At 40.2% G+C, this 23132-nt stretch overlaps 1 protein-coding gene across 3 annotated transcripts in view; it reads right to left on the bottom strand.

The window, feature by feature from the left end:
• Nucleotides 1-18212, bottom strand: part of LOC145500445 (scavenger receptor cysteine-rich domain-containing protein DMBT1-like) — a 40592-nt gene extending 22380 nt beyond the window's left edge. For 2 of the 3 annotated variants that reach the window (XM_081479959.1, XM_081479961.1), the window contains exons 1-19: nucleotides 16863-17397; nucleotides 13575-13744; nucleotides 12262-12306; nucleotides 11811-11864; nucleotides 11431-11574; nucleotides 10565-10674; nucleotides 10259-10420; nucleotides 9487-9574; nucleotides 8946-9110; nucleotides 8359-8502; nucleotides 7683-7934; nucleotides 7148-7258; nucleotides 6497-6681; nucleotides 5887-5983; nucleotides 5642-5758; nucleotides 5217-5372; nucleotides 4557-4657; nucleotides 703-888; nucleotides 522-612 (exon numbers count right to left, since the gene is read on the bottom strand). In XM_081479959.1, the coding sequence (XP_081336085.1) occupies nucleotides 522-612; nucleotides 703-888; nucleotides 4557-4657; nucleotides 5217-5372; nucleotides 5642-5758; nucleotides 5887-5983; nucleotides 6497-6681; nucleotides 7148-7258; nucleotides 7683-7934; nucleotides 8359-8502; nucleotides 8946-9110; nucleotides 9487-9574; nucleotides 10259-10420; nucleotides 10565-10674; nucleotides 11431-11574; nucleotides 11811-11864; nucleotides 12262-12306; nucleotides 13575-13744; nucleotides 16863-17050 (2566 nt within the window). In that variant the 5' untranslated portion in view covers nucleotides 17051-17397. Of the gene's footprint in view, nucleotides 1-521; nucleotides 613-702; nucleotides 889-4556; nucleotides 4658-5216; nucleotides 5373-5641; nucleotides 5759-5886; nucleotides 5984-6496; nucleotides 6682-7147; nucleotides 7259-7682; nucleotides 7935-8358; nucleotides 8503-8945; nucleotides 9111-9486; nucleotides 9575-10258; nucleotides 10421-10564; nucleotides 10675-11430; nucleotides 11575-11810; nucleotides 11865-12261; nucleotides 12307-13574; nucleotides 13745-16862; nucleotides 17398-18076 lie in introns of those variants that run through there. The other variant, XM_081479960.1, reaches the window with a different exon arrangement.
• Nucleotides 18213-23132: the final 4920 nt, after the last annotated feature.

Genomic DNA, 23132 nt, shown 5'->3' with positions numbered 1-23132 from the left:
ATGTCCCTGCCAAACCTCTACATATTGATTGTAATGTTTTTTTCCCCCTTTTATTTGTATCATAAAGGCGAAGCTAATATAATATAATATAATATAATATAATATAATATAATATAATATAATATAATATAATATAATATAATATAATATAATATAATATAATATAATGAAATGAAATGAAATGAAATGAAATGAAATGAAATGAAATGAAATGAAATGAAATGAAATGAAATGAAATGAAATGAAATGAAATGAAATGAAATGAAATGAAATGTTATCAAAATAGCACGTAAATGCAAAGGCCTTTGATTCATGACAGATAATTGAAGAGGTTATGAAGGAAATCGTCATTAAAACTGAAGTTCAATTTTGTGTTTGTCTGTGCTTTGAAAGGTGATAGAGTATGCCCAGAAGCGAAGGAATTAACTGAACAAATTACAAAACAGACGAGCGTTTTCTGGTGCAACACCATCGTGTGCTAAAGCCAGTGCTACAACATCAGATAACACACAGTTCCTTACCTTCTGACGGGTAGCACTGGGCCGAGAATGATATGTCATCAATGGCGATATCACTATGGAATGTCGCTCCTCTCTCAGCTTCAAATATAACCTAACAAAGGGAAGGGTTACTCATTAGTTAATTCATGAGAAAATGTATGGCAGTATGTAACATCATTCCAAAGCATCATCTGAGAACTACCTGGGACACAGTCCACGTTGTGTTTATGGCAACATCAGCTCTAATCCACGAGTTCCCTTGGTCACTAGATTTTTCCCACAAGGGAGCAGTTTCCACGCCAGTGATGGTATTTCTCAGACGAACTCTCAGAGTCCCTATCGACTGTGACCATCCCCAGAGGCCAGTCATGTGGTAATAAAAGCGAAGCTGAAAACCAAAGATTATCAATTAATGCCGAGCAGGACAAAAGCCTACACGCGCATGATACACCTTGGTACGTTGACCAACAATGTGAAATGATCAGCAAATTCTGCGACCACGATTATGGCTCCTGATTTAATGAAAAGTCATTAACACGGTTAATATTTGATGTAACTGTAGCATTGTCACTTCTTCCCAGACTGATCAAAGGAACTTTATTTCACTACGTGTGCAAACGGAAAACATTTGCGTTGTTGTAAGATAATCTTTCTAAGGGACCGTTCATTTTTTATAAGGTAGGGGGGGCTGGTGGGATTTGGGGGGGGGGCCATGTGAAAAAAAATGGCTTTCGAGGGGGGGCCATCCCAAAAAAATAAGGGAAAAAGGGGGGGTCATGTGAAATATTTTAGTAAAACTTTAAAATGGCATAATGTTTGAATATCAAAAAAATTGCTATAGAATAAACATAGAAGGCAGGATACAAATTTATTACAAACTCTCCTTCTGCTTTAAAAAAACGTTTGGCGACAAAAAGCATTTGTAGCTACTGAAAAGAAGTATTTAACACTTATTTTCGAATGCAACTTTCACTGGCACTCATCTTCATCTTCGCTGTCGTCGAGTTCTTCGTTACCTCTTGTGCTGCTATGGGAGTCTCTTTCACCAATGCTGCAAGAAGCAGCAATGCTTTCCGTCAGAGTGTACTCTTCAGGGTACATGAAGGTGTAAACATAATCTCTGACTTCCTGCTCAAGGTTTGTGGTGATTCTGCTTCTTGCAGCATTGGTGAAATAATTCCCTTCCAAGAGCTGTGCGATGTATGGCCCATCTCTTCTAAATAACGACGTGGCAACATCCACAACTTTAATACACTCTTCCGGGACGGCCGTTCTAGGAGGGTACACAAGGCATTTTGGAAAATCATTTCCTAGCAGGTTTCCAACACAGATTCCATAAACTCGTTGGACGTTGTTTTCAGTCCGCTTCCTCTTTCTTTCATTTGACTTTCTGCAGTTTTCTTTTTTCCTTCTCCTTTTGTTGATGTGCTGTTTGAGTATGCCCTTGAATATGCTGTTATAATGGCTCTTCTTATTTTCTAGTGCTTCCATGTCCTGCGTGACCTTCGTCAACTTAGCTTCTATACATTTGATCTGTTTTACATTAAAACTGTGGGCAAATTCTTCGCCCTGCTTCAAAGCAAGCCAATTGGACTGAAAGAGTGTGGAATCGTGTTCCTTTACATCTTTCAATATGACATTCAACTTTTCCACCATTGCTCCGTGCTCTTTGATGGAGAAGTTCAGTTTTCGTCCATCACTGGGCTTCAACTGGTACCCTGGCATGGAAAACTCACTCGCCCTTTCTGAACAGCCATCCGCACTTAGAAAGATTGCTTCTTTTGCTTGTAAGATGTCAAACTGCCTGGATCGTTCAGCTGTAAACCTTTTCTTAAACGACTCGTCGCTTTCGCCATTATTGCGCATTTTGGAATGAGCCTCTTTCATGATGCTCATGTAGTAATGCACTATTTTCCCGATTGGAAAAGCCCTTCATGGGTATGTTATGGTTTAAATTTAGTTTTGGCTAAAATTTTCAAACCAATTGGATTTTCATTTCTCTTTGTTCTGAATTATGACAATGAACTTGAGACATTGAAAATTAAGAATTTTAAACCATAGATAAATTTAAACCATAACAAGTATGCTAAAATTTATAAAAAGTAATCCACTATTTGCAAGATTTGAGAACACTCATAGCTTTTTGTTCTACCTGCACAGGGCAACATTTATACATGCCTGTCACTAGAGTAGAGGGAAAAACCTTCCAAATAAAGACATCTGTAAATTAAATGTAACAATGTGTTTCACACAACACATCAACAGATTTCCAGTTTTCTCACAACACTTTGTACTTGGTTCAGTATCATAATGCAGGAGCAAGGAAAGACTCTGTTCCAGGCCACTGTTACTTCCGTAAGATTGAGAAGTTTATGAATGAGCACTATGAGGAGGGGGAGAACTACAGGGAGTTTCTAAAGTTGTCCTGTCAAGAAAAGGAAGGAGAAATTTGTTCTCTTTGTTGTGAATGGACTGGACCACCCATAGAAAGATACCCTAAACCAGTTCCTGACCATTCCTGCCTATCGGAATACCACTACCTCTCCTACCAGAAGACCCAAAAGAAGGGCGTGATCCAGATGACTGGCAGCTAAGGGTCCAAGCGAAGAAAGGGCATGGAAGTGGCAGGCTGGTTTTATCTGACCCAGAGAGCGTTGCTCTGTTTGCAGATAAGTTTATTGTCAAATCAAAGTTTGTGGTGGATTATCTTCAGCATCTTGAAGTGCTGGAATTAAAAAGGAAAAAGAGAGCAGGAGAAAAGGCAAAGTTAAGTAGGGACGCAAAAGATAAATCACAGGAGGATTATCCTCGGACTGAGTTTTGCGAAGATCTAACCAAGCTTAAAAAGCTCCGTGTTCCAGAACTAAACAAGTACTTGAACCACCACGGGCTGAAGCAGCATTTGAAACGCAGCAAGAGTGAGAAAGTAAAGGCAATTGTAAGACATTCATGCTTGCAGCAGAAGAGTCCTCTCAGAGCTGGCCAACCAACACTGAGAAATGCCAGGACATTGACACAAAATGACAACAAGGCAAGTGCTGACAGCAGTGAAACGGATGGAAGTGACAATGATGAGTATGACAGTGATGCCATTGACTCTGGGGGAGAAGATGACTCAAGTGACGTCATTCTTGCATTCATCAATTCAGATGAGGAAGATGCCAATGAGAGGCCAAATGCCACACGCTCAGGGCGAGCCATAACTAGGAGATCCGAAATTGACTTCTCTTTCTTTTGATTTGTTTTTTAAACAACAGCTCTCTGTAGTATAGGGATTCTAATTTTGTCTTCATAGTGAGCAAAATAACGTGAAGTAGGGGGATAATAGAGAAATATTAAAAAAGTTGAAATCTAAATATTGTTTGTTCAATTTTTTTTTTGGGAGGGGGTCATCCCAAAAAATTACCACTGTAAGGGGGGGCCATATGAAAAAATTGGTAAGCTGAGGGGGGGTCATGCGATTTTTAAATGATACTTCCCAAATCCCACCAGCCCCCCCTCCCTCATAAAAAATGAACGGTCCCTAAAGGACGTAAATATCGTTAAAAATGTCTGACATAAGTAAATTCCCAGTGCTGCTAGATGTTGTTTTGGAGAAAGTTTTGAGTGTTTCAATGTACATTTTGTCACGCAGTTCTTCAACAGCGGCTTAACGCGTTCCGCGAGACACGCACTCCCGAGCTCAAGTGATAACGCAATGCCATACGGGACACGCACTTCCGAGCTCAAGCGATAACGCAATGCCATATGGGATGCCAAGGAAAACGGTTTCGATAGGAAGCTTAAGCAATCACGACAGCGACCGCGACGCAAAGGACGACGCCTAGTAAAAAATGAATTTGTAGTTTACCTTCGAATTTCTTAGATGTCTAGATCTGTTCAGTGCGCCGTACCGGTCTGAGAAATGGCTCAAGCACAATATATGTCAGACCAGCGTTAAATTCCAAATGAAAACACGAAAAATTAGCCACCGTCGTTCACGTTTTCCAAAATACACAGAACAAAGATTTTATAACGCACTTGCACAGCCATTGAAATCACGTGACGAAGACTTACCGTACAGTTGGCCACGTTCTTCCACATAAACTGCGGGCTCATGATCCGGGCTATGTCACCTTGTTTCCGCGGGGAAGAAGCCTCTATGTACAAGTAATAACCTGCAAAAATGTCAACGTACAAAAAAGTGTCAAACTGACCTGTATCGATCAAGTCACAGCTTTATTTCATTACGTCTTTGTAATTTACGACTCCTGAGGTACCGCCCACATGCACTACGCCGGAGAAATTTGAAAACGCCGCATTATTTCTACGGTTAGGCCTACCGTCCACACTAATCCGTCACGAAAAAGAGCTTTCCGGAAACGCTCTTCAAACAGGAGGAATTTGAAAACGCCGGATTTGCGTTTTCGTGTGGACAGAAGACATTTTGAAAGCGGAGCTTTTCGAAAACGATGATTTCACAATGATCATGTGATTTCCTTTCCGAGTTTTCCTCAAACACAAATCCAAACTGACCGGTGATTGCTGTGTGGACGGAATCGAAAACATTTGATGCGTTTTCAGAGTGAAAACGCCGTTTTCGAATTTCTCCAGCGCAGTGTAGACAGGGCATGAGACAGGACACTGGACAGGTTATAAAGTAGAAAGCAGTTAAACATCCCTCCAGCTCATCTTTGTTTTCATTAGCGTGCTCATTATACCAAGCATCGCACCTACCTCCACCTCTATAACCTTTGCTGTGATCGTACATAGGTCCAGTTTGAATGCTGGGAGTGTCTCCAGTGTGTCTCTGCCAGTCGAAATCATCATCTGTCAAATTTTGCCAGTGGCAAAGGTCTACATCAAAGTCGCATCTCCCTGGTGTCTGGAGTCCTGGAAAGTTGTAAGAACTATCAGCACTGCACAAGAGACAAGAGCAGAGCAGTGAAACACACCCAGCGGTAATCTCGTACCAGATACATTAAACATGCTACGCATGCGCCCTCACGCCTTGTTTTACCACAAGGAGGAGGGAGCAAACAATTATAACATGGTGCGCATATTTCATCAGAAAATACGCGCACCTTATGTCCGCTTTGCACCCGACCGCGACAGACTAACAAAAAAGAAAAGTAGCAAAACAAAGCAAAAAGATAACCTACCGCAGTTTAGCTCGTCCGAACCGTCGAAACAGTCATCATTAAAGTCACACTGAAGAGACAAAGAAATACACTCGCCACTTCGACATTGAAAGGTACCGTCCCTACACGCGACGTTTTCTAGAATGTAAAACAAAAGAAAACAGCTCAACAACAATGAGTCTTGCAGAAGCCATACGAAAACAGCGGCGTACTTCTCTCTAAAGAAGACCATTTGATATCTACAACGAGAGGATAAATAACCCTACCATGAGGCGCAGGCCTGCACTCAGGCGTAAACGACACGTCATCAATAGCTATGTCCCCGTGTGGACTGACTCCTCTGTGCTCGCCTTCAAACATCACCTGAAGAAAACAAACAAACAAACAAACGAAAAAAACAAAAAAATCTGAGTTTCCATTCTGTAGTCCACTAACTCTCCGCCCGGATTGGCAGAAATACCGCAAAATTCCCGGCGATAACAAGCTCCTCCCGAAAATAAGACAAAGAAATCTTAAAAGGAAACATCTATCTTCTCCAGATTGTAAGTCCCCTATTGGAAAGATTATTTTCTATTTTACGGAATATGATCATGAAGAGACTCATGAAGTTCACCCAACACACGTTTGGGAAGAGTTGTGTCTTTCAAATCGTTTTGTTTAAAGAGGTTACCACGCGGTAATCTTATATATGCACCTAAAATATTTAGTTCCACTGCTCCGATAATAAACATAGGCCAAGGGAATACCTTTGGAATTATTGCGTTCAAAGGGCAGACCTACTGTTTTAGTTAATGGTACATTTGAAAACAACACCATTATCGCCAAAAATTTGTATCGAATTATAATGTCCATCTATTGGTATGTTGAAAAACTTACATAAAACGACGAAGACATGTTGACAAGAGGTATTTCAGCTCTGGCCCAGTCGATGCCCTGCGAACTGGACTTCGTCCACAGTGTACGCTGAGAATACCGGTCAGCGACTAACACGCGGAGAGCGCCGATCCCAGATCCTTGCATATGATAATAGAACCTCAATTTACACAGCCCATTGTTATCGCCTGTGCATGAAATAAATCATTTATTACCACAAGACTCTTGTACTGCTTTGTAATGTGAAGGTAAATTTAGGTCATGACAGTCAAGGAATTGGCATGTGGCTTGTGCTGAAGCTTATCTGCCAACTTAACTCAGTATATACTTCTAATCTACTTCCAGGTGGAAAAGACCTCGGCAAGAGAGACGCAATCACCCCGGCCAGTCCATTGTGATAATCATTAGGCCTCTGTTTTTACCCAGCTGCTTGGCATTTTTCACTCTTGGATTATCTCGGGTAGCCAGCACCCCTATCATTTTTGTTTTTAATCTATAACCAACATTGTAATGTTTAAATCTGGGGTGAAATAAAAGTTGTTGTTGTTGTCCGCGCCTTCGCCTACATTAGAGACTTTGCAATCAAATTATGACAACTGTAATGATAGAATAACGTTACAGTCTCTAGCGATTCGTGTGGTGACTAATTGTTACCTTGAAATCTCGGAGTGACGAGCATTCTGGCCTTTTCGCCACCTTGCCGACCGGAAACTTCTATGTACAAATAAAAACCGCCAACATTGCCATTGTGGTCCTTCGATGGGCCTAAAAGAACAGATTATTGACGTGTTTTGTTATGCTAATTGGCTTCATTTACGAGCATTAAGAGAACAACTAACTGCCTTACCGTACTCAAACTCCCAGTTAGCCAATCAGAACTGAGCCGTGTCTAATGTCCTGACATCCTACGATATCAAGTTACTGGCATAGCCGGAACATTCGTGTGCGAATTTGGGTACGGGAAATACCTAATCGTACCTCATCGACTTGTCTTTCTCTTAAAGTTTGCTCGCGCAACTTTAACTGAGAGAATTTTCAAATATCACTGGTAGTGTAAAACCATAATTACACTCACATACGATTACCGATATCTATTCGACGCCTGATAGACTATATTTCTAGCTTTACTTTGACGCATTTTCGAGGCCATGTATTTCACATGTAAAGGCGTGATATCATCATTTTTTACCGGTATATATGGAGGAAGTACTGCCGTGGTGTCGTGTCCAGTTCATCTGGTCATTTTTCGCCTGCAGCCAGCCGCAGAGGCCCGTATCATTGAAGTCACAACGTGTGTAATTTTCGCAGTGTATTTCGTCGGAGCCATCCCAGCAGTCATTGGTGAAGTCACAGAGTTGAGCCCGCGAGATACACGACTTATACCCACTGCTGTCCGCTGGACAATTCATGTGAGTTTTCACGGGGCATACAGGCAGGATTCCTGAAAAAAGTTAAGAGTTTAGAGTTTCTGAAGGAAGAATGTGAACTATTTTCATTGAAGCTGGTTGATTAATCTTTTTAACACCACATCTAAAACAAGCGGCAGTTGAAAAGACCCGCTTGTTTAAAAGAGTTGAGTTGATAGTGCTAAAAAGTAATTGAGAATTGTTGACAACAGATGCGCAAAACATATGGGCCGAACTCCCAGAGGTTTCAAACATTTCGCAGTTCGAGATAACAAACCAGATGACCGCGTACTTCAAATTCAAAATGGCCGCCAAAAAAGAGGAGATGCGTCGGTAACAGGTAAAGTTATCTTTTATTCTTTTAATTTGATGCAAGCCCCCCCTTCCCCCGTTCCGCTGCGTGCAGAGAAGGAAACTATTAATCTATAAACTGATGAAAAGTTGCCATTTCTCGCTCACCTGAACAATTCAATGTGATGGCGTTGTTGTTTGGACACATGGCATTGTTAGACCACGCCCCTAATGCGCAATCTTTGATTGACTTCTCGTCGCCTTGACAGCTGACATTGTACAATCCGGTAAACGAACCGCTCAGTGGCGAGCCTAAGAAAGCCACACAAACAATATCAGGAAGGATCAGTAACTACTGTAAGAATCAGAAAGGCGTTTGGCAGGCAGGTCAGTTTCGTATTCGCACTTAAAACTGAGTACAATGGCTACAAGAGACTAGAGCTATCGACTGTCTTGTGTAAAAACACAGCAAAATAATCCTGGTTAGGTTCGAGCGTTCCACGAACTCAGCATACATGTAGACCTAGCTTCTCTAAATCCTTACGAAGAATAGTCTTTGCTAACCGAAATACTGGTCCCTAATAAAAAAATTGAAAGAAAATATCCTTGTATATTTTTTAAGTCTGTTTATTTACACCATTGCTGATTTTTGATTTCCTCGTTCAAGTTGTGCTTCCTTGCCTCCTAAATGATCGCAAAAAATTTGTAGAATGTATTACGAGCCCGTGTTCAAATCGAAACAAACACCTTGCTACCTCCTGTTGAGACGCTCTCATTAAATCCCAGTTCCCTGCAGGCCACTGAAGAATCTGATTGACTCCACCCAACATGACAAACTGGGCCCCAGACTCCTTGGTGATAGACTTCCACGCGACCCTCGTTAAATTGCAAACCGTTGGCAAGACGCACATAAGATGGGACTAAATGAAAAAAAAATAATCATAGTTAAGTCAGAAAAAAAGAGTCTCCAGGTAATAAAGCGTGGTAATTGTTGTTGGTGAACCGTGTACTTTAAGCCGTAAAACAAGCACTGACCAATCACAAAGACAGAGACAATCCAGTGAACCAATAAGAACTTGAAGCAAATACCTGTAACTGAAGCAAACCGCGGGAAAACGTCTACGGGCGAGTCAGATTGCTTTTGGCTTTGTTTGTGATTGGATGACAAGGTGGCGAAATGCTTTTAAACCCAAGCAAATGCGACTCTCTTTCAACACTCGAGTAAAAACCGCTCTATCTACTAAAATGCGCGCGATGAAACCGAGAGAATGTAACCAAATAACAAACGCGTCCTACCCAGTCTCTTGCAGCCAGCTGTGAACGAGATATCGTCCAAAGCAATATCACCCTGGTACTGACTGCCTCGAACGCCTTCAATAATCACCTGCAATGTAAAACAGTGACAATGGATATTACGTCTAAGATAAAACAAAAACTGCACTACGCTGACTATTTGTACCATGACAGGCATGAGGTGGACTTTAAGGCTCTATTTAAAAATCAGCGTAGCCTTTGGAATACCTTCAGGTAATCCCATATATGAATACGCCATTTTGAGTACTTTTTACAAAGGTTAGTTTAGTTTTGCTTTGTTCTCTTTTATTTTTTACAAGAAGCTAGGAATTGGGGGAGGGGACAGGACGTACAGGGAGAGGGAAGTGTACAGAGCGAGCGGGAGGGGGGAGTACAGTGGGAAAGTACGTACAGGGGGAGGGGGGAGTACAGGGGGAAAGTAAGTGCGTACAGGGGGGAGGGGGAGTATAGGGGGAGGGGGAATTTCTATTCACGGATCATGAAGGACATTCCAATTCCGCATTTCTTAACCGTTATCCAAATCACAGCAATTTCGCAAAGAAATGGGAGAAACTCAAAAAAACAAAATCGCTGCTTTTTGTTCAGGGACCATAAAAGGTTAAAACAACACAGGCATAACTACCAGTATCAACCGGTATGCCCTTGTTTATGATTTATTGAGCAATGTAAAACGGCCTATCTCAATTTAATTTCTCGAAACCAAGGCGCTCACGTGAAGAATTCAAAGCATTGACTATCTTTTTACTCTACGAACCTGAAATTCTGTGTCACTGTCAAAGTGAACTTGTCGTTTAAACCAGTTTTGACCCTGGTCTGTAGTGATTGACAGTTTCTTGACTGTAAAACCAACAACGGGAGCTTGGTAAATGTTAAGGGCACCGATGTGAGAACCTTTCATGTGAATATACAGATCCATCTGAAAAGTGAAAACAAAACTGAAAATAAAACGCTTGCGTGACTCATGGAGGTGGACTGCGTGACAGTGATGACCACCTAATGCGCATGTGGAAGCATGAGTGACAGTATCGGTTCAAAACAATAGAAATACAGCTTTACATACTTGACAAGTGTTGCTAGGTTGTACTGCTGCCAGTGTTGGACTAACTAGCCGAGCCTTGTGATCACGACGGCGAGGTAACGATGTTTCAATGTAAATATAGTATCCTTCAGCTGTGTGACCAAGAAAAAAGGTTGTTAGTTTATATGTCTACTATGAAGTGTTTTCACATGACGTCACGGCAGCCATGTTGGTGTACTAAACCAATCCTGTGGGAGTTGAACTCTTTTGTTATGTAAGCAGTTTCTCCTGTTCCAATAAATTTGCGAGGTTTACGAAGTATGTAAGGCCACGCGAGTGAAAACGCTCTATTGAAATAAATCTATTTACTTTTGCTGAACACGGAATATGAAGTTGCCATTTTTGTCAAAAACTCTAGTTGCAGGAACCAGAATTTCCAACTTGTGCCACAAATTCAGATTGGTTTGAATTGATAGGACGAGTCCTCGCAACTTGTCCCTGAAAACCCTTCCAGCCGTGAACTCTTTACGGGACTTTCTGTAGGCGCTAGTCGAGGGCACTTGTCCTCTTGAGTGTGTGTCCACCTTAAGTTTGTTATATCGTGAGGTTTATTACATCAGAAGGTATGTTATACCGCAAAGTGCGTTATAGTGCGAGGCTCGTTAAGTCAAAGGTCCATTAATTGTTATATCGCGAGGTTTTTTGTATCGGGAAGATCGTTATAACTGGAAGTCCGTTATATCGCGAGATTCATTATATCGAGAGGTTCGCTATATTGGAAGCTCGCTAAGTAAGAAGTTCGTTATATCTATTTCACGAGGTTCGTTTATCATCGAAAGGTTTTATCTCGCGGGTTTGCAAAGGGGTGAAAAATATCGTCATGATATTCATTTTCCTGAGTAACTCACTTGTTCCTGTGGTTGCATCTGTGTCAGGCCCGGTATTATGCGAGGCTGTCTTTCCTTGGTGCCTCGTCCAGTTAAAGTCTCCGTCATTTAATTGAAACCACTGACAGAATCCTTCTTGGAAATCACACGGCCATATCGACCCACCTGAAAGAGAGAGCATAATGACTGACTGCAGAGAACACGCAAAGCCTATCAGAACACACGTTAAAACAAGAAAGTCCAAGGCATCTAAGTCATGTCTTTTCATGGGCAACTGTGATTTGCAACAAAATGATGTTTTCTTTTGGAAAAAGAATTCTTTCCGAATTAGGAATATTCACTCCAAACTTATTCCCCAGTTGGAATTACATAGGATGAGTGAGGAGAGCAGAATGTGTTACCTGGTGTAACGGTTTTGTTCGCACTTGGTTGCGTTTCATTTTGAGCCTCGTCAACTGCAATAGAAGGAAAACAAAACGGTTACTTGATAAACGGCCAATCAGCTGTAGGATTCATGGCTTGCCGTTAGATCGCGCTCTACACTGGCATTGAGATTTCAAGGCGTGCCTGTAACAACATATCGCCAGTAGTAATCGCGGGAAAAATCACGTGAGCCAGACCGCTGAAATTTTATTTACGCGTGCCATTTCACAGAAAGTGTAAGTCACGACAACACAATGAATTATGGGTAATGATATGAGGGACGGCCGCTTACATCTTGTGGCATGAATTTCCTTATGGTCCCTAATACATTGATGATCTAAGCGCATGCAGAAAGTGCCGTCCTGTTGGAAAGAAACATTGTCTAATCAAGGCCATGAAAATAGAATTCACTATGAGTAGATGGCTCACCAGCACGCCTCTTTCGCAGAAGCACAGCGTCATCAAAGTCTGAAACTAGAAAAATCAATAACAAGTTTTGTTGCTTGAAATGTAGTAAAATCACCAATTACAGTAGCCCCTGCTTCCCTGAGTTCCACATTTAAATGAAACCTTCACTAATTTGTTCACCAAAGTTTGCTAAACGTTGGAAGTTTATCAAGTCATCAATAGATCTTTTTTCGCTTGGGCAGTTTGTTTTCCCATTACAGACCACGTGATGTTCTCTAGAGAATTGTTCTTTTGTCCATCTTAAAATCATTTATTCATATGCACAGGACTATTTGAAAATGTGAAAGGAAGAATTCTCAAGAGTATCATCACAAGGTCTGAAATGGGGCAACAAACTGCCCAGTCGAAAAAGGTCTATTTTGCCACGTATTCTATGGATTATTTTGGTTTCATTGTTTGCTGGTTATTTTGATTTTTCTGTATGCTGGATACTCGAACCCTCACAATTTGTCACATGCTATTTTTTTCACTTCCTTTTTGATTAGTGCATTTTTTGGTCGGTTATTTTCAGTATGGTACACCTGAAAATGTTACTGAAATCCACACAACTCAGGCCATTCAGTACATTTTATTTTACTGGTTTAATTTCACCTCATTACTTCAGTTTCATCATTTTCAGTTATGAAGAATTGAAGGAAAAGCCAGGCCACATAATTAGAGACAATTGTTTTTGACCAACAATCACTAATAGTTGTTAGGAGGGGGTGAATAGGGGTATGCAAATCTGCCGATCCGTGCTTTTTTTTCATCAAATCCGTCGATCTGCCAATATTTTTGTTCAAATCCAAAACCACAACCACATGCGGAAACAGAAAATATTATGTAAAAGCTCAGAGGTAAACTGGTAAATGTGAATACCAGTGTAAATTTCACCCAAATAGTAATTATAAAAGAAGGCAATATGCTTGCTGACTTTCACATAGTACAATTCCAATAAAAGTCTGAAACCTGAAGCTTCGTTCGAAAAAAGAAATAGTTTGGATGAACTCGACATTAACATACCGACCAAGGCTGAAGAAAGATCTACGATCCAAATTTCGTTTAGGACCCAAGATTTGAACATCAATACAGGCACAATCCAGTATCCGCACCAAACTGCACAGCTGGTCCACGATCCACTCTGTTTTCAAAATCTGCGAATCTGCTTCATTTGCCACAAAAATCCACAATCCATGCACTTTTTAAGGCCAACATCCGTCGATCCGAAAACCTAATCACCCCCCTCTGTTAGTAACATCATTCCTAACTCAAAAGAGTTTTAATGACTCACTTACCACATGGAACGTCTGCTGAAGGTAGATCATCGATAGATCGACCCTGTGGGTACTCTGTGGAAAAACAGACTCCTTCTAAAGCAATATTCCTCAACATTGATATGGCCTCTTTCCATTGTATCAGTCTTTTCAATGCACAGTTGCATGCCAATGTGTCTGATGTGATAACACTGTGAAAAGTTGCACACACACAGTTAAGAAAAGCGACAATACAACGTCACAACCTTCCCCATGTTCGTTAATTCTATATACAACTAATTCCCCAACCCTGCTATGCAAACATCCTTTTAGCTCATCACACATTCCTCACACATTCCTCACGATAGATTTGTCAATCCCTTCGTTTCTATGACATCACACTTCTAACACAAACAGATCTCCACACAAACCCCAACCTTTGTTCCAACTGAATATGACAAAACACTGTATATAGACAAAATTATTTGAAACTACAAATGCACATTATCCTAGATCATAATTCAATTGTCCTGCCTTGTGTGGCATTTATCTAAATAATAGTGTCTCGTCTATGAGCCGCGGGTTATGGGTTTATGACTCAGCACGTTCTGTCACGCATCAACTATTTCTTCTGTTTTAAATTTCTCATCGTCATGGTTATTAAATATTGGCTTCTGTTTGAAACCTAAACTTTGGCTGTTGATTACCTGGGTAAATGAAACAGAAACTAAACCTAAACAAAGGATATAATGTCCCTCACTCAACTACACGTTAAGACGTCACAGTGGGTCCTCTTTCAGGAAACAAAAGGAATTATCGTTGTTTGTGGGTTTACCAAAAGCTCAGAGTAGAAAAACATGCAAACGAAAAATTTATTACAGGCCCAAAACTTTATTTCACCTGCTTTACAGTTTCTTTGTTAGAGAAAAGCCGGAATGATTTTTTCAAGAACCAAACACTCAATATTTAAGGAAATATCTTCCTTCGCTTTTAAATGTAAACAGTCACGGAATGGCAAATTAAACTTCACTATAAATTGGTGTGCGTTAATTATGTCTCTGTCATAGTGACTTATAATTTGGCCTCAGCTAAGTAAGAAAACAGTGAAAATATAAATAACACATTACCGTGAGTAAAGAAGCCGATAACTATGAGAATTGACTAGATTGAAATCTAATCCAGACAAACAATAAATGCAGACATTTCAAAGCAACAGCTCGGTACTTCAGCAAATATTAAAATAATTAAGAGTTCAAATAAACCTAAATAAACACAAATGGAACACTTCTCAAAACCCGAAAAATATGTCGTAAATAAGACGCCTGTTTCAAACACATATGCAATGTTTAAATTATTTAAATGTAGCTTATGTGATTGAGCAGCGCTCTCGAAGCTTGACATGACAACTTCACGCAATGAAATCAATGTCTTATCGTCTTTGCGGGAAATGTTTTGAACCGTAGTCAGAAAAAAAAAAACGGAATTATTTACGATATTGGTAAGCATTTATTTATGGCCACGTATACTGGTTTGCAATGATGAACTACAGTGAACAGTGGTGGCTGCCAATGCAGTGGTGGCTGCCAATGCAGTTCTTGTCTTAAATGATTCCTTTATAGACATGTTGTATTTTTATCGTTTTTTAATATTGTATTTTCAACGCATATTTTTTAAGACATTAATAGTATGATAATTTTGTATTTTTTAATATATAGTTTTTAAATCTTTTTTTAACATGTATGTCAAACACTTTTATCATGAGCCCCTGGCTCGGGAGACTTGGGCAACCACTCCCCGTGTTCTTGACGTAAAATAAATTACCTTACCTTACCTTACCTTAGCCTACAGTACACAAGTAAGAGCAGCTCGCAAGTTTTAAAACAATGCAGCCTGCGCTGACGAAGGAATTAATCGAGGGGGATACGAAGCAACGCGCCCGATCATAGAAAGTTTTGAGAATGCCGCTACTTTACCACATACGATCCACAACTCAGGCTAATATAAAATGTCCTCGATCAAAGACAATCGCGGTCTAAGGCTAAGTAAGTACCATCGACTATGAGATTTTGACGCGGTTCACAGCTTCACAAAGAGACGCCTGATGAATCCGCCATTCGAATAATTATTGGTCTGAAACGAGTTCAAAGCCCAGGTCAAGTTACTTCCCGTACGGTTTTTCGCAATCTATTTTTTCTCAAAAGAGGCAGCCCTAGCCTATTCTCTTCAAAGGCGTATGTCAGTCAGTAACAAGCCTATCACAATAACTGTGCTGGTAAATGCAAAAGTCGATCCCCGAGACATAAGTGTTAATATTGTTTCAATCAAGATCAAGACAGCACGCACGTAATTTTCAAGGAAAAACTAAGGTATGGCCTGAAATATCGCAGGTAATTATAACTTTTCTTACACACGGTCAGAGGTTTCGAATATTAATGAATACAAAAATTCAGACAGTACTCTGTGGAGGTTGTCTGCAGTCCACTAGGCAACCAGTAAACAGATAAACAGATGTCATTTACGACGAAGGTCCCTATTTTTAACCAAACACGGAAGTCAAATTTTTCTCCAGTCTCAGCTGAGAAATAAAATGCTAACACTGTTAAAAGAGAGTTTTTGGTGCCATTATGTGATTTCCTTCTTTCTCCCCGCTTGTTCGAAATACCGACGGAGGTTAAAATCTAACCGAAGGTTCACAAAGGGTTTAGCATATATGTACATTCTTAGAAAGTCAAGGATACCATAACATATTCACAGCATTTTTATAGCTCTTTTATCAGCATAGAAAATTCAAGCCTAATATACGATTTTGGGGACGAAACTATTAAAATTACACCACTGAATTACGCAATCGTCTCGACCTCAACGATCGAAGTACAGTGTGTGTCCAATGTAAAACGGAAAACGTTTTTTCGTGTACACTGAATTCTTGCATCGATCTTCACGAGTTCTGCATCTGTAACCTTTGATAAGAAAGCTTTTTACCTTCATTGCACTTCGACTTTCCCTTTAAAGCCACAATATAAACAATATAATTATGACCCAACTGGTTGTACAGAATGAAAATGAATTTGATCGATTCCCATGTGGTTGGTTGAAAGGAAACTTATTCTCAATAAAAAACAGTACACATCAAAACCATGATATAAAACACTGCACTCATAGTCAGTCTGTCCCGTAGAATACTGTTAACGAGCAATTCTCAATATACATGTACAATGCTGTTTTGCACGTCACAGAAAGTGAGAAATCAAATCCTTTCGCACTCGCGTCAGTACAAGGAACACAAACCGCACAAACACAACACTTCACCGAAAACAAACTTATACTTACATGAGCTGGGTAGATTCTGTAATATCCTGGAAATGAGACGAATCAATGATGTCTTTGCACACCAGTTCTTTCCCACTGGACTGATATTCGCAATTCACTGGATGCTGGGCGCTTGTCCCGTCGGCGAGATAAACCATTATAAAGGCAAACAGCGAAGCAAAAAGCACAAAACTGTTCCCCATGTTCATGTTATAATTATCCGCACAAGGAAATAATTTTCTTTTCCTGATCCAAGATCTGAAAAGGCAATCCAAAAAACCTTACTGGGTAAGATTTGAGGAGTTAGGATAGCTGAGATGACATCGATCGAAATGCGCCTGTCGTGCCGATGAAGCTATTTCAATCAAGGCATTATTGTTTCGATTACTGAGAATTTCAACCAACAGTCACGTTTAAACTTAGCCAGAGATTCTAACCGATTCCTCCGGCTGATTTAAACCATCTACCCTGACGAACGTAATAAAAGAATTAGCCACAAAATGCCAGCAAAACAAATTACAAGCAGGTATACGTTCCGGCAAAAATGCAAATGAGATATTCGTACATGACAAAAGTGATCGCAAGCTGTGACAAAACAGTTTGCGACTTCCTGACGACAGACAACACCGCTGGCCAATGAGAAGTCAGTTCAGTGTTGCCAGTGAATCGAAACAAGGATAATGCCTTCTGTTTTACTTCCTCGTTGCAGTGTTTAAGACATTTATCGTAGATAAAAAGCAACTTTATAACGTAGAACCTAGTCAACATGTTTTCTTCGGAGAGCAAATAAAACGAGGAAACGTTTCTGCGTATAAAATAAAATGTTTCTCAGTTCCTTGAAAAAAACTAACACGGCATATATTAGTACGTGAGGCACGTTACGTTTCAGCAATGCTTCCTTCTTTACTAGTTCCTCGTCTCCGATCCTCTTCACCCTTTCACGTATTAATTTTAGTGAATTGTTTGTTATCTCTTTCCTTTCGCGCTTGATTATTCGAATTGTCGAGCAGTGAAAATAGCGATCCGGCTTGCAGAAATCAAATCCAAACATCTTTAATTCTGGCAGGATCGTTACAGGTTGGATTTGGAAATTATTTCGAAGCTGCAGGGTTCTATAAAAGCCGGGCATAATAGTCTCATTATCACTGGTCCTGTAATTAGCCATGTTCTAACCAAGCGTCCTCCAATCCATACAAAGATCTCTTATTTTAGCGATTTTTAAAAGTGTACCATACCTTTGCGTTTAAACCAATAACTCTCAGATGTGGTAAACTTATTAATGTTTAGCTGCTCTTTCAGATGGTGAGTCCTATTTTTCAATGCAATCGATTTTAAATATTCGTACCCAGTCCCCTGCTCGTTTAGAACACGGCTAATTGTCACGAAACTGTGCAATATGATAGTATTCGGAAAGCGTGCACTTAGAGTATTTTGTTATCTGTAAGGCGAACTTCAACATTTGCTGAAAGGACGAGGGAAACGAAAAATGATATGATTTTGATTATAAATCAACGGTCGTAAGTAAATCAGACTGCGAGCAGTCTCTCTTTTGCTCGAAAATCCTTGGGGAAGAACGCGAAGCAAACGTGCGAGCGTGTCAAGCTCGCACGTTCACGACCGCTCTCGTCTGCTGCGTTCTTCCCCACGGATTTTCGAGCAAAAGAGAGACTGCTCGCAGTTTATGAGTAATGATTATCCAGTACGATCGCTAACTATGAGAAATTTATCATATCACTTGCCCTAAGCATAAGTTATGATGAAAAAGTCGCTTCTTCTAAAAAACGTAATTAATTCATCTTAGGAAGGTCGGGTAAAGCAATTTTGATAGCGGGCTCATTCGGTCTCTAAAATGACCAAAATGGCCAAAATCGATACCCCATTTATGACCAAAACGACTGAAAAACCCTACCCTTTGGGGCTGCACATACCTTTATAGCCCATATATAAGGGAGTACCCCCCGGGGGCATGAGCCGCTATATGTAGACGATTTGGGGCGAGAACGTAACCCTGCTTTCTTGGCATGGGAAACATTGAAGGAAGGTTGTTTGTATATCCGCTGTCTATTAATACCGACCTTTCTAATTCCGTATCTATTTTAAGTGTCTTATTGACAGGAGGAACTGTTAAGATCGCGGATAACTCATCTGCCGCTTTCGCATTTGATACAGCAAGCACGAGTTTTGCTGGGGGGAGAGGTGGGCAAGTGACCTAATTATGACTCAAAAGTCTGACTTGAACACTTAAGGCACATACCGTTAAGTGAAGCTCGGGATCATCATTGTTAGAAGCTGTACGCAGACTGTCTACTACATCGAATATTTTCCAAGGGAAAAGACTCGTGCCTGCCCCTGTACCTCTTATACGATCTTATCACATGTTCAAAACTCGCTTTCTACATACCCTAGCGTGCGGAATCTGGAGATGACTCAGACTAAAAGTTGTTTCCCAATGCCTCAAGCTCCTGATTTCTCGAACCAATTTTTGTTACGCTCGAAGAGAGGGATATGAGGGTGCTCTGAGCACCGCAACACCGAAAAAAATTAACGAACACCGCCTTACCGCGAGAAAAGTGGACGAAGCATCGTCATCGCCCATGATTTGAACGTCTACTCTTGTTATAATACTCAGTTATACCTCAACAGTTGTCCACAAAATAAAGAAGATAAACACACACACAAAAATAAACAAATCACAACGCTTGTCATTGCCGACTTGTCGATATTGCTGATGCCCGCAGTAAAGGCCGAAAACAGCTCAAGCTTCGCCGGGATTTGCAGCTGTAGCATATCAGAGATTAATGAACTAGCAAGTGCTGGTCTGTATTTGTTGGTTTCTAAAATATACAACCGTAAAGAATTAGTACGGATTAACGAAGTTTACATGCTAAATTTAGGTCAAAGCTAGAAAGATCAAACAAGAAACCACAGCACCGCAAATAATTTCATTTCACCGAAAACCGTAGTGTAAAAAAAACAAACATCGCAAACCGTAGGGTTTGAGAACACCGCATCACCGCATTAGAAAGGCAATCAACACCGCAAAGCCCCACGGTCTCCCCCCTCGAAGATTTGAGAAACTGAGAGTTTATAGCATGAATTAATCAATTTCAATTCTTCGTGTAATAATGCAGTCTTGATTGCGACCACAAGCTATTCTGGAAGTTTGATGACAACAATTGTATGCAAGAATAAAAAACTTGGACATTTTGTCGTTTCATTCAGTTTCGTTTCGATGGCGTTCGTAGCCTGATTTACTGCTCATTTGTCCTGCAGTCCCGAAGTGATCCCGCCTCGAAATGATCCCCAGCTAGGTCTGTTCGATCAATTGCAACTGAACCGAAAATTAATGATCCCCGAGTATGGAATCTCAGCAGAATCTTGGGACCTTGGAATCATCTTAGAACATTGAAAATAAAGAGTTCACTTCTGTCAAGGTACTTCAAAATAACTGATAGAGCCAATCTTTCTAGAAATTTACTTTTCTTTTTTATTTTGTCCGTTTTTCTTCTTTTTCAATGTTTCGATCCATTTAAGGTGATTGCCTAGTAAAAGAACCCGCCATAGATTTCCGATGAAACTTGGTATGCTGTTGTCACAGGACAAGGAGATATTAAAAACGTAAAAAGAGGGGATCACCGTGCTTGTTTTCACGCCACAATGCTGACAAATAAAGTTATTAAGGTGACTTTTGGTAATCTCCGTGCGCAACAAATAAGCTCGATAATTTTTCAATGCAGCTTGTTATATCACGCAGAGTTTGACTTTCTTTGATTGTTTATTTATCTACGTCACAAAAAAATGTCTTCAAATACACTGCATTTTTTAATCCTTTGAAGGAAACATGATTTGGACATGCGCTGTCGGGCCCGTTATGTCTCCCTCAGTAGTATTTATTTCATTTGCCAAAAAAGTAGCCAGAGATTTCTATAAATTTTTTTCTCAGTTATTGGGGATATTGTTCGCATTGAAATTATGAAATAAAACACGGGGGTCACCGTGCTCGTTTAAGAGAAAAGGAGCATTTATTTCGCTATTGAGCTTAGTTTGAGGAAAATCTCGTACGTTTTGTATATCATTCACCTCTGCCGGAAAAACAGCTTCTATTTGCCTTGTACCAGGGGGTTTAAAGCTTTTTTGCAGTTGATGGTAATAAAGATGCGGAGTCTAAGCGGCAAAACTAGCCAAAAAGCAACAAAAACAGCACCTAGACGTATGTTCGATGCTTATATCATTAGCAAGACTCGTTATGTACATCATATCAGGCTTGAATGCCTGCAGGCTGGTTCTAAAATTAACACCTTCTAGGCAACAAATACATTCGAAAACAAAAACGTCATATGCTATAACCTAGGAATATTCACAAGAGTATTTTCAGCCTAAAATCGGCAGAAAAATAATAATATTCATCCTTGGCCGGAAAAGTGCATCTTCGCAACTGCCTAAGCTGCGTACATATAATTACGAGCGCGTCGCTCAATTTCAAAACAAGGCTGGGACATTTCCCAAGGCGCTCAGGGCCGTAGTTTATGGGAAGAGGCGAAACCGCGGCACTTGCCTCGGGGAAAAATTGGGAATTTATCCAAGTTATCATACGTCCGTGCGAGGTGATGTGGATCGATGTCTCGATATAATTGGCGCGTAGAACGACAGCAAACTTAGTCGCGACTTAGCTTAAACGAGCCTGTCTGAAGTAGTGAATTTTGCACACCATTAGGATGTTTGTTGACGACCGAATGCGATGCATTGCAAGCAAACTGCAAAGAAAACCATGGTGTGCATGGTGTACAGAAACAGTCAGTTTTTAATTTCTTTTTTTTTTTTTGGTTTCTGTGTTCTTGCTGTAACATGTGATGTTTATTTATAGAATTAATGTAAGAAATAGTACAAAACAATAAAAATCTGAATCTGAAACTACAGCTGATTATTTTACTGGATGTGCATGTTTTATACTCCCAGTCAGAGAAAAATCGATTCCGTGGTTCACTGACTGAAACTAAATTTGGTACCCTCCGGATGATAGACTACCACAACCCAATTAGTTTCGGACCTGTGAAGGGCCGAGACATTTTAGGAAATCGAACGCTTCGTAACAAAGACCGTACTTCCATTAATTAGTGAAAAAAACACATTTTTTCGGCGATAGCCAACCTATCTCCTCCCCCCCTAACGTTGAAACTGGTTTTGTCGACAATCGCTCGGTTACAACACTTCTGTTTGAAGCTATCTGCCTATCATTTGTAACGAATTCAACAACCTCAAGTGGGTGAGTTCCTTACGTTCAAGTTCGTCGGAAAATAAACACAGAACAGAGGGGGAAACTAGAAGAATAGGTGACAATACATGCAGAAAAAGCTGATTCGTGTTTCGCTGACTCATAAAATAAAGAAAAAAGTTATTTGCATAACATTTTATACTTTAAGACCAGCCGGAATGAAGTTTTGACATAAACCGCAGATGAAATATATTTTGGAACTTTATAACTTATTGATTTGCACTACGCTTTGGCTGTTATTTGTAGGATCACGATAAATACTTTACATCTTGAGAATAAAACTAAAATAAGTACATAACGGTTCATTGGACGTCGGAAGTGTAAAACAGATCGGCCTTATTCAGCAAACGATAAAATGTTTGAGATCTTACAGCAAAATTTTTTTTTCATATTTGTTGTTTTGTCGCTGAAGCTGCGGATTAAGAAATTCTCACACAGGATCCAAGCCAAAACGTTAAAATACTCTACCTGAAAATCGATTAGTCTTGTTTTTAGAGAATTATTTTTCATATTTTTCAGAGAATTATTGTTTTTCCCTGCATTGAGATTATTTACATGTGTGGTACAGCGAATATTTTTGTTTTCAGTGAAACGGACGTACAAGATGACAAAAGTTAGCCAACTTACACGTTTCCTAGGAGGCGTTCCTCGACTTAGATCAGCTAGCGCGGCACATGTCCGTGAATTTCTGGGAAAAGAAGTTTGCTTCGTTTGTTTACGGAGTTCAGACCCGAACCAGCGGCCCTCACGTGACGCAGTTCATTAAGTCGCTGCGATTATGACTCAGGTAAAACTCATAATAGCACGCAAATCAATTCATCTCTTCTCATTGGTGGATAGGTTTAATTTACGTTGTCGTCAAAGTTTAAATGCTTTTCACGAATTGACGCCGGGTGTGTTAACAGCACGAAAGTCGAAATAAGACCTTGCACTGAAGCCTTATCGGTGCTTTATTTTTTATCGTCCGCAGTTCTTCACGTTACCATATTCCTCTTCAGTCCCGTATGTTATAATTTTAA

This window comes from Orbicella franksi, chromosome 10, assembly GCF_964199315.1.
Source record: "Orbicella franksi chromosome 10, jaOrbFran1.1, whole genome shotgun sequence".
Taxonomy (NCBI): Eukaryota; Metazoa; Cnidaria; class Anthozoa; order Scleractinia; family Merulinidae; genus Orbicella; species Orbicella franksi.
This window is presented reverse-complemented; position numbering and strand designations above follow the sequence as displayed.